This window comes from Brassica napus, chromosome A2 (assembly GCF_020379485.1).
Source record: "Brassica napus cultivar Da-Ae chromosome A2, Da-Ae, whole genome shotgun sequence".
NCBI classification, from domain to species: domain Eukaryota; kingdom Viridiplantae; phylum Streptophyta; class Magnoliopsida; order Brassicales; family Brassicaceae; genus Brassica; species Brassica napus.
In genome coordinates this window covers 7,517,788-7,531,781 of record NC_063435.1, presented here as the reverse complement: position 1 = coordinate 7,531,781, position 13,994 = coordinate 7,517,788, and the positions used below count along the sequence as shown (strand labels likewise).

The 13,994-nt window shown below is 29.5% G+C and overlaps 2 protein-coding genes across 2 annotated transcripts; both read right to left on the bottom strand.

The window, feature by feature from the left end:
- Positions 1-698: 698 nt before the first annotated feature.
- On the bottom strand, positions 699-2,127 carry LOC106375967 (F-box protein At5g50450-like). The gene is made up of 3 exons (XM_013815998.3): positions 1,804-2,127; positions 1,568-1,730; positions 699-1,505 (listed from the first exon to the last, which is right to left on the bottom strand). The coding sequence occupies exons 1-3, from the start codon at positions 1,956-1,958 to the stop codon at positions 825-827; spliced, it is 999 nt and encodes a 332-aa protein (XP_013671452.1). The 5' UTR covers positions 1,959-2,127; the 3' UTR covers positions 699-824.
- Positions 2,128-8,989: 6,862 nt separating this feature from the next.
- Positions 8,990-10,032, bottom strand: LOC106374443 (protein transport protein Sec61 subunit gamma-1). The gene is made up of 3 exons (XM_013814466.3): positions 9,819-10,032; positions 9,609-9,724; positions 8,990-9,189 (listed from the first exon to the last, which is right to left on the bottom strand). Exons 1-2 carry the CDS (start codon positions 9,910-9,912, stop codon positions 9,609-9,611), a joined length of 210 nt encoding a protein of 69 aa, XP_013669920.1. The 5' UTR covers positions 9,913-10,032; the 3' UTR covers positions 8,990-9,189.
- Between the last annotated feature and the right edge of the window lie 3,962 nt (positions 10,033-13,994).

Here is a 13,994-nt window from a genome sequence, read left to right as displayed (position 1 = left end):
GAATATTTTATACATATTCAAAAATATCTTACTAAATATATCTAATTCAAGTTTAGTAAGATATTATTAAATATATATTCATGAAAGTCTTCCTAACACATAGTTAAAATGTATTTTAAATATATATTTATTATTTTTTGCCAAAATTGTATGAAAATATTACAAATATTTATCAACATTTTCCTAAATTTTAGGACGATATCATATACATTTATTAATGTTTTCTTAAATATGAATATAATTCAAATTTAGAAGGAAATCACACATTTCAGGAAAGTCTTTTTAAACTTAAAAACAAATCATTCAAAAAGAAAGAAATTCGAAAAAAAAAATTAAAACGAATCAAATTTTTTTAAAATAGTTTTTTTTTTACTTTTAATAAATGGATATAGGTGTTATTTACCTTTAATAAATATTATATTGGTCATTTTGAACCTTGTATATTAGTTAGGGAATAAAACATGTTTTAAAGTTATTTAAGCCTATTTTTATTATATTTTGAAACCTAACAATTTTGAGTTAGTTTTTATCATAAAATAAAAATTTAATTGGTTAAAAAATAAAGCCAAAATTCAATATTTTAATTTCATAAAGTTAAATTTTGTACAAAATATAATGGTGAGAATCTAATTTATTTTTATATAGTTTGAAAATAAATTGTTAATTATAATCATAAATGTTAAGATAAAGAAGAAAAAAACATGAAAAGTTGATCGATTATTAATAACCAAAAAAAAAAAGTCAAAAGGTTACAGAGACAGACTGCTGGCAAAATTAGACATTTTCTGATGTAACATTTAAAAACTAGAAAAGAGGCAGAGCAGTTATCGAGCAGCATGATTCTCAACTTCCACAGCATCAACATCCTCGTCACCGACGCCGATCGCCGCAGCCCCAACCCACAGATCTAACGGGGCACATTCCATCTTATGCTTCACTCTCCAATCTAACGCCTGACACCCTCTCGAACAGTAGTTCACTTTCCCACAGACCGAACATCGCCGGAACTCATGCGACCTAGTCTCCGGCCTCCCGCAACCGCCGTGAGAACACATCCTCAACCCCTCGGCTAAAACAACCCGACCCGAATCAAACCAGTCCTTCAAAAACCGGTTTACTGGACGAATCTCCTGAACCGGTAATCCGTTGAGTTCGGTTAGCGTCTCGTCTCCGGATTTGAGAGAGAGGTAAGAGCGTAGAGAGCCCGCGAGCTCCCTCGCGTTCGCCTGAATCAAAAGCCGACGTCCTTCCGCGACGTCGCGAGGAACGCCGTAACCGTCTTGTAGGCAGTGACCGAGCTCTCTGAGCGCGTCGACGTGGCCGAGGTAAGCGGAACGCGCGCAGAGAGCGACTCCGGCGCGTAGATTCTTGTCGGATTTGGTACCGCCGCTCCCGTTGAACTGAATCACCGACAGCGAGTAAAGCGCCGGCGCGTGAGACTTAATCGCGGCTCTAGCCATTAAAGAAGCGCCGCTCACTGGGTTTTGAAGACAGTAAAAACGGATCTGCGCAAAAAAAAAAAAAATCAACATCACAGAGAGAGAGAGAAGGAGGTTTGAAGACGAACCATTCCGAGAACGTAGCAAGCGTCGATGTTTCCGGCATTAACACAGAGTTTGAGGAATCTGTGGGCGGAGTCAGACCATTTCTCCGCCGTGACGGCTAGGGTTTGAGTTCCGGCTCTGGATAAAACCAGAGGATGCAAACCCAACCGGTTCAGTCTCTTGCATCTGAAACGGCGAAAGAGAGTTCGTCAAAATAAAGAATCGGGTGGTTTAAGGAAAAGAAGCCTGACTGACTTACGTGATGAGAACGTTGAAGAAATCGGCGGGACAAGAAGCGGAGGAACTGAGTTTGCGGAGGATAGAGAAGACGAGATCGTCAGGTAAGTCGTCGATGTGGTTGACGTTAACCGTGAGGTTCTTCTCTAACCTGGGTTTTTTGTTGAGATGCGTCATCTGAAATGATAAGATGGTTGGAGGAGAGCGAAGATGAGAGGATTTGATTCTTTTGTTGGTTAATGTTAATCTTGGGAGTGGAGAGAAAGATGGCAGAGAAGGAGGAAAGAAGAAGATGTGTGTTACATTTATACACAGAGACACGCTCGTGATTATAAAATATAACTGTTTATTTTATTTTTTGGCGTCATGGCCTTCTGCCCTCGTGGCTCTTTCTTTCTCGTTACTTTTTTTTGGCTTTAACGTCTATCGAAAAATCAGGATCAAAGGGTGAGTGTGTAATTAAGATTAAGGTGGATAGTGATTAAACGCGAGATATTTAAATAATGATATTTTTAACTATCTTCCAAACTATCAACGACACCTTGTTTTGTGTATAAATAATTAAATACCAAGTTAATGAATATATGAATATATTAATTGAGAATTTACTTTATTGATTTTTTGCTGACGTTCGATCATAGGTGAATTCTTACAAAATTGTTATAATTTGATTGGTCGATGATTTTTAATTTTATTTATTTTAATTAGTTCTAAAAAAAGTAAGTTTGTAATCCATTAATACCATTTGCCAAATATTCTACATAATATTATTTATGGTAAATAATTATTAAAATTATAAAATACATAAAATAATAAACAACAAATAGTTTATATAAATCAATATAATGATTTTATATTCTTATTTAAAACATTATATTTTATATAAACTGTTATAATAATTATTAACATTTAATAAAGTTCACATAATATGTTTTATAAAATTACAAAAACATTTATAAAATTATTTATCTTCGCTTATTATATATTTAAAATATTATAAATTTTTTAAGTCATCTATAAAAGCTTATAAGTTAATTTATACAATCTATTTTATAATTTTATCCCTACTATATATTAATTGAAAAGTTATTTAAGAGATTTTTTTTTATTTGTCGATCATTGATGAAATCTTTAAAAATGTTATAAATTGAATGGTTGATAATTTTTAATTTATATTTATTTTAATTAGACTTAAAAAGAAAAAAAAATCTATAAACAGTCAATATCACTTACCAAATAATCTACATAATATTACAAATAATTATTTATGGTAACTAATTGTTAAAACTATAGAAAAAGTAATGATGTTTGATCGATTTTTATATTTATAAACTACATAATATAATAAAAAAGTTTACTAAAATTGATAGAATAATTTTATATTCATATATAAAGCCTTATATTGTATTTATAAACTATATAAAATATTTCAAAAATAATTTATGGAATTGATATAGTAGTTTTATTTGCATATGTGATTGGATATGGATATGTAGAGAATCTGTTACAATTATATTGTTTTAACTTTTTAAGCTTATTAAAAACATAAAACTTTAGCTATAAATTATTTAAAATCAAAATTTTCACATTATATACCTTCAAAACTTAAGTAGTTTTATTAAAAACTGAATCTTGAATATTGTATATAACTAATTTTAGTAAAATTATCAAAACAAAATATCAAAAAATATTTAAAATAGTCATATTATCTTTTTCAAAAAAAAATGTTCTTAGAAAAATATTTAACAAGAAAGCACATAATGATAAAAACATATTTTAATTTGAAAGTTATAATAAATATATTGTTACAAAACATTTAACCCGCGAAATCGGGGACATCCACCTAGTAAATAATTAAATACCAAGTTAGTGAATATATGAATAAATCAAACAGTTTTGAATGTATTTGTCAAACCAAGCTATTTGTCTGTTCTTCATCCCATCCCATATCGTATTCTACTGGCAATGTTCTTGCTTCATATATTGAATGGTGAATATATTGTGATAACATAGTTTACAAAAAACAAAATATTTTGATAACATTAAATATGTAAACAGTAATCTCAGAGATTATTTCCTATATAAAATCAGAATCTTTTTGTGTATAAATAAATACCAATGTATTGAACATGTATAATGTATCTAGCAAGCTGTTAATACTTATTTTTATTTTAGCATCATTTACAATAGTCTAAAACAATAATTTATACATAGATACAGAAAATTTTAATTCTTAAATTTAAAATATATCTTGTTGTAAAAAAGTAAAAAAAAAATACGTCCAAATTAAAGATAATTTTACTATATATACATATTAGATTTTAACTATTAATATATTTTATACATAGATAGTAGTATATGATAAGTAGATGATGATAAATAAAATTTGAATTGAATTCATGTAAGAAAATATAATTTTACATTAAGAATTTTTCATTATTAAATGTTAAAGAAGTGTTATATATTTTAAACATTTGTAAGATTGATTGTAAACTTCGTATTTTTAATGGCTAAATAGTTTATATTTTATATACCAAAGATGAAGTTTTATATGTTTGCTTATGAATATGCAAAATAAAAGATCTTATCATTTTTTATTTCGGGTCATCACATTAAAAAAAAACAGAATCAACTCTCTTTCACCAAAAAATAAGAATCAACTCTAAGATTAGTTATCCAATTTGATGCAAAACCTATAATGCTTTATTTTGGCACAAATTTTACATTAGTGTATCCCCAGAAACACATCGTTCTGAGTTGACCTCTATGACAAGTGAGGTCGCATAGAGGAATAACGAATCACGGCTTTACTCCGCGAAATCGAACCAACGAACTTCCTAGGCAAGTTGCAATATTCGTGGAGTTGGATTTTGAGTCGGCCACAGGTAAGAAGGTCAGGATCATTTATGCTTTTGGAAGCTCGATGTCGGCGAGACTGGGACATAGATAGAATCAGCTCAATTTTGTTTCAACAGTACCGATATTTGTGCTAACGAGGGGATGGATGCAGTTTCGAAATTAAGAATCGAGCAACAAGAAAAGGGAGAAGATATCGGAGGAGGCTAACGATTATATTCATTCCCGCATACACACATAATCACCTTTACCTCGAGCTCTAGTTCCCTCAACGCTTCGAACTTGTTTTAGATCTTGTTCTTCACTAGACTAGTCTTATTTTTATTCAAAAACACTTGTAAACTCGTTAACATCATTATACAAATCTATTTTATTGTAAGGATAATATTACCCAAAAGATCTTGTTCTCTAATTTACAAATAATATTCTAAAATATCTAGTGTGGGTTTTAAGACTCACAACTGTCAAAGCCGTTCAGAACCTAAACAATGAGAATATGCAACCATCCTTATTAGTTATTTCGGTTTATTTCAGAATATGTAGAGACTGACTTAATTTGGTCAAAATTTTACAACCCGATTTAGCTTAATGTAGAGGGAGATATCAATAAGCAAAGGCTGAGAGGGACACATAAGTACGGAAGACCATAAATCATGTGGCCGTCACATACGAACACATATGGTTTAATTGTAAGCAAAGTTACTAAACACGTTTTCATTTGTCGTTTTTCCCCCAACAATTATCTAGTTTTGGAGTGAACTTGTAGAAAAGGGCATCTTAATCATTACATATGGATGTAGACTAAGAAAAGAATATCAACCTTCAAGAAAGGTTATCTCTTCAGATAAGAATATGAATTATGAAATATAATATCCCTATATTTATGTCTTATAAAATGTAAATATATTAGTCAGCGTTAAGGGTTCAAATAGTCTAAACCTATGGATTAGGACATGAACTTCAAGATTATAAATGTATAATGCTAAACTAGAGATTGACCCGCACGCCCGTGCGGGTGTTAATTTTTACGGTTTTATAAATTATTTGTTATTTTATCATTAATGTTATATATTTAAGATGTGTCGTCGTATAACTAATTGTATTCAAAATATTTAGATTGAATCGGGTAATAAGATTATTTTTGGTACAAATATACACTCTTTTCAGATACATTGGTTAATTAAATATTTTTATATTTCTACACATCAAAATCAAAATCATTCAGACCCGAGAAGATCCAACTCAAGCATCATACATAAATTTATAATATCCAAGTGGCGCCTAATTTAAAAATCCAAAAAAATTAATCCCGAAAGAAACAACTTGTACCTCAATGAGTATCTGAATGTCCATACTTAACTGATTTTGCAAATAGATTAAAAAGAAAACTCTTTCTATATATTTGGCAAAAATAAGAAAAATAGAAAGAATTTTTTATTTAATAAAATAGTTATATGAAGTGAAACATTAAGTGATAATAAATGTAATACTTTTTAATTATTTTGATTTAAATTATTATCTTGTTCATATAAACTATGCCTTTGAATTATGTGTTTTGCTATGTAATTTTTCACCAATTGGAACTAAGACAAAAGAAAGTTTTAGTAAAACATATTAAACCAAACTATTAACCATATGCAAAACTCGGTTATCTTACATTTTTATTTTTTTTATAATTGCACAAAGTTAATATTGATTAACTAATAAATAAAAATCTACATTATTACTTTTACGGTAAATATAATTAATGATGTGATATATTGTTAAAGTAATATAATTAATGAAATTACTAAAATAAAACTATACTTATATTTTTATACATTAATATTTGTTTTTCATAATTAGTGTTTTATATTTTAGATATGTCGTAATATAACTAATTGTATTCAAAAGATCCGGATCGAATCAGATAATATGGTTATTTTTGGTACAAATATCCAAACCCGTTTCAAATACATTGGTTATTTAGATATTTTAGGGTCATATACATCAGAACCAAACTCATCCAGACTCAAAAAAATTCAACTCAAAACCTACACATAAATTTATAATATTCAAGGAGTGAGTAATTTTAAAACAAAATAAAACGATACCCGAAAGGAACGACTCGTACCTAAGTGGATATTTAGTGTTCATGCCTAACTGATTTTATAAACTAATATAAATGATATTTTTTATGTGTTTTGCTAAATTAAGTGAAACTGAAAGAGTTTTTTTTATTTAGTAAGCAATTATATTGAGTGAAAAATTAAGTGACAATGAATGTAATTCATTTTTATTATTTTGATTTAAGTTATGATTTTATTCACTAAACATGTTTTTGAATTATGTTTTTGGCTACGTAATTTTCCACTGATTGAAAAAAAAATGTTATAGTAAAACAAATTAAAACAAACGCTTAACCTTATGCAAAACTCAGTTATTTTACTTTTTTGATTTTATAATTGACACAAAACTAATATTGATTAACTACTAAATAAAATCCACACTATTATTATTATGGTAATATAATTAATGATGTAAAATATTGTTAAGACAATATAATTAATATGAGTGAAATATGGAAATACAATTAATGTAGTACTGCTATCTTCGTTTCCAAACAATTTTCAGTTATAGTACTATTCATGTTTCCAAACATTACTAAAGTGTACTTCAGTTTTAATAATATAGATATAGCATACTTATATAATTACTAGCATCAGACTATAACTTGATCTTTTCACTATCAAATAAAAGGAATTCCAAGATTGTAGTACACTTAAAACTTTTTAAATCAGATTTATGATACATTTGTTAGTTTTTTTATGTAAGCAAGAAATTCTGGACCTTTAATATGTACTGTATGGACCAAAGACCAGCTTCTAATAATAATCGGATTCGGTGAACTTTAAGACCCCTCTAACTAGTTGAGCAAACCACATTTGTAGAATACCTTTGTAAGTTAGTATTTCTAAGTCTGGAACCAACTTTTATTAAATCGTAAATTTCATAATCCTTATCTAGATGCACCATGCATCCTCAAGTAAAACACGCATAGTCCAAGTGGAGAGACGAGCAGTGGAAAAAGGAGTTTTGGAAAACAAGTTACCAATAAGCTAAGCAGATGAAAATGATTACAATAATATATATGTATATATATTCGTTTTCTAATAATAAATAAAAGATAACAATAAAAGATATTTGTTAAATTGATTGCCATAAAACTAGATGAAAATGACCAGATTAAGGATTGCATGTGGATAAGATTTGAAGGATGAAAATCGCAGATTGGAGTAGGTGGAAGACTCATCCTTTTCACGACCACCAGAAATAAGAGAAGCTGAAATAAAATGATTTTTTCTTCTAATAAAAATATATTCTCTTTTTATTTTCTTTGAAGGGTCGACGAGTTTGGTTGATAATGAGTGTCGCATTTTGTTCCCACACTGTACCATTTGCATGCCATCATCATCTTTTCTTCAAACTCTTTTCTTAAGTAGAATAAATTAATTATACACAAAAAGGTTTGCTTGCAAGGACTGCAATGAACATAATTGCATGTGGGATCAACTTTGGTTTAGTTCGCTGAGTATGAACGATACGCATTCTATATTTAGTGTTTAAAATGGCTTAACGCATAATTATATGGTAGGACTACATTTGCGTCTCATTGTGCTTTACTTTAATAGAGTTAATTATAAGTTAAATAGAAAAAGAAAAACACTCTAAAAGCATAGTAAAAACAATCTACATTTCGTTAGATCCAAAAATTAGTATTTGGAAAAACGAATCACATCCAGGCTCTGCTCGTTGATTCAATCGGAAATCATAGTAAAGACAAGACCTAACTCGTCTTCATGTAGGTACTACCGACTTTGTCACCTCGCTCCAGGAGGTGCATAAATTGGTTGGTCGGAACTTGGAGACTACGGCCCTCGCCTATAAGGAATGAGCACACAAGCGCAAATGTGAGTTACACTTTCAGCCTGGTGATCAGGTTTGAGTCGTAATGACGAAGGATAGAATTCCTTCACATGAGTATAATAAGCTCATATTGCGAAAGATAGGTCATGTGTAGGTTTTGGAACGCATAAATGCCAATGCGTGTCGGGTACAACTTCCCCCTCGTATCAATACATCCAATGTCTTCAGTGTTAAGTGCATGTCTTTGTTCCGTGGTGACAATGAGGTTCCAGATTCAGGGAAGAATCTTCTCCTACCCGGGGAGACATGATGCAGTGCATCTGACCTTTAAAACGACGTGCCGGCTATAACTTTTTTTTTGTATCAATCGAACCTGTTTGATTTTATTTCTTTATAAATATGTTTGAGATTATTAAAGTGGCGTCTCAATGAATTCCTCCGCCACAAGTTTCTAAATTAGTTTGATCTACATTCAAGATGAGTCAAGTTTTTCAGTCGTGAACAAAATGAAAAGAAAAAAAAGAGAGAAAGAAACAAATGAATACGATTACATAAACATAACGTGCGAATTGTTGAAAACAGCAAAGCTCTAGCTTTTATTTCTCAAAACTAGTTTTTGCCTTTCTCCCATTTTGTTCTTTGCTCCCTGAAAACATACCAAACAAAAAGACTTAGAAGAGTAGTTCCCGTGTTACAAAAAAAAGAAAAAAGAAGAAGAGTAGTTCCCAAAGTAAAACCAAACAACAGTTTTCACAGATACTGGATTTACCAACACCCATATAAATCAGATCAAAATGATAGAAACCAAAATATAAAAAAAATTGAAATTTTCTGCTACAAATGAAACATATATGAATCACAAGAGTAGCAACTTAAAGAATTATACAAGTAGGTTTCTCACATTCATAATCTCATATGCTAATTTTCAATCTGATCAAACACTTCTTATAAATCAATCACAGGAGAAGCATGATGGGACAATGAAACACAAACAAGGACTAATCCTCTGATCCAATCAACTTTTAACAATTGTGATGAATAGAAAAATCATCATCATTCACATACCTAAGTGGCACCGACGATGATGTTGTTGATCGGAATAAAGATGAGCTTCACAAAGAAGCCCACGAATCCCATCACAACGAACCCAATCGCTGTACGAACAGCAACTTTCGTGAATTCTACAAAAAAAAAAAACAATGCAAAATCAAAACCATCGAAAGCTAAATACACAGATCTAGCAAGATATCATTCATGAAGAATCAAGCAAGGTACCTTTGCGATCTGGTTTGTGACAACGCTTAACGAGACGAATGCTATCCTTAGCGAAGTCTCTGAGAGGATCGACGACGGAATCAATGGCGTCCATGGCTTTGCTTTCGATGATCTCTCAGTCTCAATCTCACAGCTCTTTTTGTGCTTTCTTTGAAAGAAACGTCACAGAGTTTCTGATGACCAATCACAACGCTAGGAACAATAACAGGTGGACATAATTGCCGCGTCAGCGGACATTTCAGATTTAGTATTGGGCTTTTATTATTTGTGGGCCCATATCCATTAATGCTAGCTTTCATCTCTTTTTAAAAACAAACAAATGACTAAACATATTTTGTTTTGATTTGTGTCAAACCATATTTACATGAAAGAAATAAACTCCAAAAGAAAATTCAAATTCCCAACAAAAACCTTAAAACCAAAATCCATACATTTCAATTTTCGTCGCTTTCCCCACCCTCATCCTCCCGTCACCACCATTAACCGCCGGCCAAAGACTCGGCCCCGACTATGGCTCGTACATTCCACTTCCATCCATTACCATTGGGTAATGATACTGCATGCACATTTGCACGTGGTCCATAATGTTTTTGTAAATTTTAGTTAAGGTTTAGGGCCCTCTACAAAAAAAGTATTAAAGCCAATTTTTTGCAGATTATATGTATTTTTTTATAAATTGCATATGCCCTAGTAAATGATTGAGACGGGCCTGACTGCATGCCACTTTGGGATGATGCATTTCCATGTAAGCCGGATCAGCATCGAGAGATTCATCTTTGGGGACGACCCCGAGAAGGAAATCAAAGGCGAATGTGTGTGCTACCATGGCGGAGATACGATTTATGAAGTGTACAGCGTTTTTTCTAGTCGGTATGGAGCCATGAGTGCATCGTTAAATCAACTATGAACATCTCGCAATGTCTTGGCAAACACCATCGTAGTCTCGGCAGATATCATCTGGACATTGCGATCTGATTTCATAATTTTCTTAATCCAACCCGAAGGAAGCTGATGAGTACTGAAATTCTCCACAGCATCTGCTGGTACGATAAATTGTTTAACTGCTCGTTCCCTTCCTGTGAAACGGGGTTGAATGTCGCCGTCTGTGGCGGTGGCTTGTGGTTGGGCTTGATGATTTTGTTGTTCTCTATCTTTCTGTTTATGCTTTCAGTTTTTTTTTTTTTGGATAATTGAGCTTTCCATTATTTATATTTCAATTCCTAAGGAGATGATTGGTTGGTTCTCTAGTTTTAGATTTTATGCTTTAGAAATTATTTGTTGTGAGTATTTTGGCTGTGGTTTTAATTTGTTTGCTATCGAAATATTTTCAAATATACTGAAAGCACTAAATAAAAGCTGTAGAAAAAAGGACTTCTAGAATTAAGATACGGGCAATTGTCAATAATAGCACCTTTTGAAGTTTATGTCTCAAAAATAGCACTAGAAGGAGAAAGTCACAAAAATGACATTCATTAAAGGGTAAAATATCCCTAATACCCTTGGTTTAAAATTAAATAAACAAACAAAAATAAATAAAATAAAAAATAAAAATAAAAAAAAAATAAAAAAAAAATAATTTTTTTTTATAGTTTCAGATTATATGTTTTCAGATTCGAAATTTTTATAATTTTTTTTCAAATTTTTTTTTTTGAATTTTTATTTTATTTTATTTTTTCAAATTTTCTTTTTATAATTTAAAAATAATTTTTGAAACTGTTTTAAAATTTTTTATTTTTTTATTTTAGTATTTATTTTTTATAAAATTTTAAACCCTAATTCCAAAACCCCACCCCCTTAACTCTAAACCCTAAGGTTTGGATTAATTAATCCAAGGGGTATAAGTGTATATTTACCTCTTTAATGAAACCTATTTTTGTGACTTTGAGCCTTGAGTGCTACTTTGGGAACAAAAACTTGGTTTGGTGCTATCTTAGTCTTTTTCTCTTAAGATATTTCCTTTTCTAAATTTTGGTTGCCCTAGATTTATTTTTTAAAAGTTAAAGCATGATTGCTTTACAAAATAGCTTTAGAAATAGAGATGACTGTCAACAACATCTAGAGCATTTGCCAGTCAGCCCCTAAGTATTTAGATTTTGGGACATGAGATTTTGATTGGAGTTAAAGGGAGTATATTCATACAGTGCTTTACAAAAGCAAATAATATTTTTTTTAATTTATGTGCCTACTCTCTAGCTTATCTTAGTAATTCTTTGTTCAAACATATTTAATATTATAATTTGTATTATATGTTGGAGTTACTAGTTTTGCCAAATCTATATTATTAAAGTTGAAGTACACATTGAGATTGTTTGGAAATATGGATAGTAGTTAAAAAAAATAATACTGTTTGGAAACATGGATAACAGTAAGTTAGGAAAAAAATAATGGACTTATGCTACTAAAAAAATTGGAAGTCCATTACATTATATTAAAAAGTAATGAGTTTATGTTACTTGGTATATATATTCAAATCAAAATAATAATTTAAAATTGATTTACATCAAAAATTCATTCAAAAAAAAATATATATATTCAAAATTTGATTTTTACTAACATATTTTCCAATAACTATTATAAAAATGTTTTCAATATATATAAGAAAAATACAATACAAAGCCCAATTTCAAACACCAACTTAAATTATGGTTTTCATATTTCACATTAAATTTTAAAATATAATATATGTGATTACTTATATGATTGTACGTATAAAATATTATTAATTATAAGAAAACGTATTTGATGGTACTCATAAAATACGATTAATTATATGATAACACATATTTTGTAACCTATGATGACACATATATGATATATATAATAGTGATTAGGGATGAGCGTTCGGGTTCGTTTTCATGTCTTTTTGGGATTTCGTATTCATTTCAGATTTTTGAGGATTTGGTTCGTATTTGGATAACCAATTTAAATAGGTTTGGTTTAAATATTTGGATAGATAATTAATAATTATTTAAGTATTTTTGGAATTTTGAGTATATTTTAACTATTTAAGATATTTATGTTTGATTATTTGTATATATTTTCAAGCATTTAAGTGAACTTAAATGTATCATATATATTCTGGATATTTTTATATATATTAAATCTAAAAATAATTAATATATATAAGTATATAACTCTATTTTGGATACCCAAAATACTTCGGTTCAGATCGGATTATATTTCAGTTCTTCAAATACCAAAATTTTGAATAAATTAGATATTTAATCAATTCCGGTTCGGATTTAGTACTACTTATTCGAATTGGAATCAGTTCAATTCTTCGAATTCAAGTTTTTTTCTCAACCCTAAATAGTAACATAAAAATCAAATAACATCATATTTTTTTAAAAAACTACACCCGCACGGGTGTGCGGGTCAAAATCTAGTTATTATATTAACGTTAAATACAAATCAAATAAAAATCTTAGTTTTCAATAAAAATTTACTAGTCAAGTATATATCGTTATCTGGATAAATTAAGGGTCTGGATGGTTGAATGCAACAATTTTGGATATGGTTGTGGGAGTTTGCAGATGTGGATAGACGTGGTTTCAAACGTTATTAAGTTGTATGACTGGTACAACAATTAAGAGTTGATACATTTGCGAAATACTTATGACTTGTTGATTATGAGATGATGCAATAATTTAACAATAAATTGTCAAAATTAACACATTATAAATATGTCAAATCATATTATTATGATAACATATATAAAATCTTAATTTAATATAATTAATAATATTATTATGTTTATTTATTTAATTTTTTTTAGCTTAGATGACAGTTATAATTTCAAAAACAATTATGAAGATTTATATTAGACTTTCAAACAAAATTTGGTTTCTATATGTACATAAATTATTGTTTAAAAATTATAGTGAATATTTTTGGTTTAAAGTTTGTATAATACAAAAAATATAATGTTAGTGAATATAAGCTAAAAAATGTATTTATATATTTTTATTTATAATATATTAATATTTATTTGTTAAATATTTCATTCTCAACCGTCGTAATCGTAAACGATAGCGAAAACCAACTGTTGATTTTAATAAGTTTAAAACGATTTAAAGTGATTTATAGTGTTTTTGTAATTGTTACAAAACGTTAACAACCACTACCACCCGTAAATGCGTATTTGCGGGTGCTAACAGAAAAACAAGTCAAGCTTTA